General features: G+C 51.5%; 1 protein-coding gene across 1 annotated transcript; it reads right to left on the bottom strand.

The window, feature by feature from the left end:
* Positions 1-388: 388 nt before the first annotated feature.
* Positions 389-3837, bottom strand: LOC115313049 (mid1-interacting protein 1). Its single transcript, XM_029971948.3, has one exon. It carries the CDS (start codon positions 2764-2766, stop codon positions 1996-1998), a length of 771 nt encoding a protein of 256 aa, XP_029827808.1. The 5' UTR covers positions 2767-3837; the 3' UTR covers positions 389-1995.
* Positions 3838-4077: the final 240 nt, after the last annotated feature.

Genomic DNA, 4077 nt, shown 5'->3' with positions numbered 1-4077 from the left:
ATGAAGAACAAAAGAAACGAAAAGTGAAGGTTATGCCTGCATCCATACAGCTTCCTAAAAGCGTAGTGTCCATACTTTTCCTGGCTTCGCCCCTCCTCTGTTCTTTGTATGGGTCATTTTAACCGAGTAGGTTGCGGTCTCTGCATGTTGGTGCGCTATCAGTCTCCTGTGAAACTACCTGTCAACGACATCGAATGTTCGAATATCCAGAGCTCACCGAGTCTCCAAAGAAAGTTTCCCCTGGATGTGACCTTCACAAAGGGTCGTCGGTACTTGGAGCATCATAAGATTGAAGGGCAGGTGCCCCTTTTTTTTCATAAAAGGGGACAGCAGAAAGTGCCAAGATCCCTGGGGAGCCATCAGCACTGACAAGGAACGGAACACAAGGTTGTTTTTCTGGCAATAAAGCTCTTTTTTAATAAATTTCAAGAAAACAGCACAAGTTTACCGCGGGTCATGTACACTAGAAACAACTCGCATAACAAAAACGTTTCATTTTTAGCAAAAAAAAAATCTGGAAAAACATTTTCGCGCTGTTATCATACATGCACATTCCATAAGAAAAAAAAAAATATTAACACGCGAAAAACCCGTGTTAGACTAAATTTGTTGGTTCTTAGTTTGTTGTTTACAGATCAGCCATCTCCGACAGCATTACGTATTTACACTATGTACAGCCTCCTCTGTCTACTTCTTTCACGATGTGCTTAAAACTCCATTTGGGATACCCTCAACTGATAGAAAAGAAGAGACGGTAGTACGATACACCCGTGGTGAGTATTTTCCGCGACACTGTTGTACAGCAACATGGAATGTTTGCGACTTTCCTTTAACGAAAAACCGGACATTTCAACTTCCTCCCCGCAAGCCACCTCAATACTAGGAGGAAAAAAACAAAAACACATACCACGCTATTACCGGAGAGACCGACCGGTAGCTCTAAATGCAAAAGTTACCGCTGAAGCTGAAGTTATGGGCCAACAATGGCGGACGACGCTCCTCCTCTTCTCTTACATAGACCGTTAGCTAACTGTTACGCCCGCCGGATTCGCAAAATGAGCAACGTAGCAATGGGGGAGATCTCCCCCCGAGGAACGAGATTAAAGAAAAAAGAAACAATTTGCTAAACTTGAGAGAGCAGAGAAAAAGCAATAAAATAAACGGCGGCAGGCGAAGCGAAATAACTTAGACACCACTGGCCCACATACGGGACCTTACGCAGCCATTTTAGCGGAGCAAGCCAGCCAGGTTCACCCGGAAAACGAAAACTTCCCGCTAGAAAGAAAATACGAAACTGCCGAAGTCTGGTGCGCCGCCGTAATCTTATATTCCCTCATAAAAAAACAACAAAAAAAAAACACCTCAGTTTTGGAGCGATCGGCGAAGCAGAGAATGAACAGGTAGAAGACCGAAAAAAATTACGCAGAATCACAACAACATAACCAACAGCTACGGCGTTTTGTTTGATTTTTTTCTTTGACTATAGTGATAGTTACAACCAAATGGGGGATGCGGCAAAAAACTTGTCTAAAAACAGTCCCTAGAAAATTGCGGGATATGATTTTGCAGCGCCTACAATAGCTCTCGCGATCACTGGCGGTAAGCAAATTTTTCGTTTCTCAATGATGACTCGCAGTTCTTACGGAGGGGAGGGGGGTCAGGTCGGTCACAGGCTGCATAGTTTTCTAGCAGGCGACAAAATCCGTTGCGGAGGAGAGCGAACAGCTGGTTTGCAGAGTCGATGACGAAAACAAACCATCCGCTGCCGTGTCAAAAACGCACCTCCTCTCGCGAAGACTTGCAAAGCAAAGAGGGAGGGTAGATGACCGACTGATGGAGCGGTGGCGGAAGCAGAGATGTCTAGCGTTGGAAATCCACGTCTCACGTATCGTAGTAGTAGAGAAAAAAGTCACACAGGGAGGAGAGTCCGGCAAGGCGACGAGGGGCGTTCGCTAGACAGCACTGGAAAAGTCCGGCGAGCGTCTGGGAGCGCTCTCAGAGCGACGACGCGTCCACTTCCTCCTGGTACCTGCACGCCAGGTAGTCGGCGGAGTCGGCTAGCTGGTGGAGGATGGCGTGGAGGCCCTGCAAATGGTGCCGAAAGGCTGCGGCCAGGTGTAGGCTGTGTTCGAGGCTGTCGGCTCCCCGATCTGTCACTACGCTGTCCACGTCGGAGTCAGTGTCCGACGTCGAACCCGTCGATCCCAGCGAGTCGTCCGACGGTTGCCGCGTGTGCTTGGGCGGCGGCCTCATGAGCGCTCCCGTGAGCGGGATCGCGGCCGACGTCGCCGCCGTGCTCGGTCCCCAGAGCAGTTCGTTCTTCACGTCGTTGAGCATGTTGTAGAAGGAGTAGAGGTCCGTGTGGGTGAGGTTGGCCGGGGGCGCCCGGCCCGCCTTGTCCGTCAGATCCATGTCGCGAAGTCGGGACGGCACCAGCACCGTGGCGTCCATGTTGTTCACGGACTTGACGAAGCGGTCCATGGCACTCAGGATGCTCTGCTGGGAGCATGTAAACGAGTCCTCGTTCCTGCTCGCACGGCGGCTGCTGCTGCCGCTCGTGCTCCGGTGGTTTACGTCTAGCCGATACATCTGTGGGCCGTCCAGCGCCGATACCGGACCGCTGACCGTAGGCACTCGCTTCAACTGACCCGTGCCGACGTCGAGGGACTGGGTGCCTGACTGACCTGCGTACGACTGTCGGCGCGACTTTTGACTCCCTCCAATGGCGGAAAGTCGCCGGGGGCTCAGGCTATTTGCACTCTCCATTCGACGAAGGGGGAATTCGTGGTCTCTCCCAAGAGGCGGGTCGGCCGATCTACGCTGCGTACGCCTCGATTGACCACTTTTTTTATGTCCCCACGCCAGCTCCGGCCGGAACAGGCACCGCGCCGCAGACGCAGACGGACCGGTACCACTCGCGCCGCCGGGGGGGTGGGCAGGCGCCGCGGAGGGGAGGCCTCTGACGTCGCCCGGCGACGCGTGGAGCCCCCGCGGGTCGTTCGGCAGTCGGGTCTCGTACGGGAAGCCGGCGCTTACGTGAGAGCCGATGACGACAGCGGGAATCACAGCTCACTCCAACGGCGGCCCTAGAGGAGCCGCGGCGCCTGCCTCCCCTCGTTCTCCCGGAGTGGGACAGGTCCAGTTCCGGCGAGATGTCGGGCCACTATCAGGTGATGGTTGCGGCTTCCCATTGGCTGGCGCGCTCGCCTCAGCGCGAGGCCCGCCCCGTCACGTGACTTCAAGTGTACACGTGCAAGCCGGCGCGCTCTGTGCGTGGATCGTGCGTTCGCGGTTTCCGATGGCACCCCTCTCTTTTGTCTTTTGTTTTTCCATCGTTTATTAGCTCAATTACGGTTTATTCCGAGGGAAAATTTCTTTGTGCTTTTGCCAGCATCTAAAATGGAAGGGAGGTTGAGATAAGCTGATCCGTTCTACGTTTGAGAAGACGTTGGAATTCGGAAAGAAGCGATGTGACGCGCGTCTTTTGACGTCTGCGCTTGCCTGCTTTCATACCTGCACTGTAGTTGTTTGACACACTCAGTCTCCCCCGAATTGCGTCCTGAGGTTGTCAAATGCATCGTTAATGTTGTTCCTATTTTTTTTTTTTTTTGTATTTGTTTTATTGACAGTATGTTTACGCACGCTAGAAGTTTGATGTACTGCAGACAGCACGAAAACCAAGTCAGTCAGAATACATTAATTAACAGGAATGTTTCACCAGTCATCCGACCAGGTGGGGGTAGGATATGGGTGAAGGGGTGGGTTTAAGAGTGTTAAAAGTGCTCTGACCTGCTCTCTCGGCTAAGAACGGGTCCAACCAAGCACCAAGCAGCGAAAGGGCTGAAATGGCGAGACCGTAGAGCCATCTGGTAGCTCTTTCGCGCAATAACTGAGACGCATCGCTCAGTGTTGTGGTCTGGCCATGAGTCCCGGCTACTTCGCGCTGTCGCTTTCTCACGAGTAATAAATAATGCATTACAAAAAAAGAAAAAAACTACATTTTTTTATAACAAAATATTTTTGCTGGTTGAAAATTTGAATTTATTTTCAAACAGTAATATGGACAGTTCTAAAACT

Source organism: Ixodes scapularis, unplaced genomic scaffold, assembly GCF_016920785.2.
Source record: "Ixodes scapularis isolate PalLabHiFi unplaced genomic scaffold, ASM1692078v2 PGA_scaffold5__190_contigs__length_132052651, whole genome shotgun sequence".
NCBI lineage: Eukaryota > Metazoa > Arthropoda > Arachnida > Ixodida > Ixodidae > Ixodes > Ixodes scapularis.
Note: the sequence above shows the minus strand (reverse complement) of the source record. Positions and strands in the feature narration are given on the sequence as shown.

Bases quoted from the DNA above. Each gene is read 5' to 3' on its own strand.
- LOC115313049 (XM_029971948.3), bottom strand. From the start codon at position 2,766: ATGGAGAGTGCAAATAGCCTGAGCCCCCGGCGACTTTCCGCCATTGGA.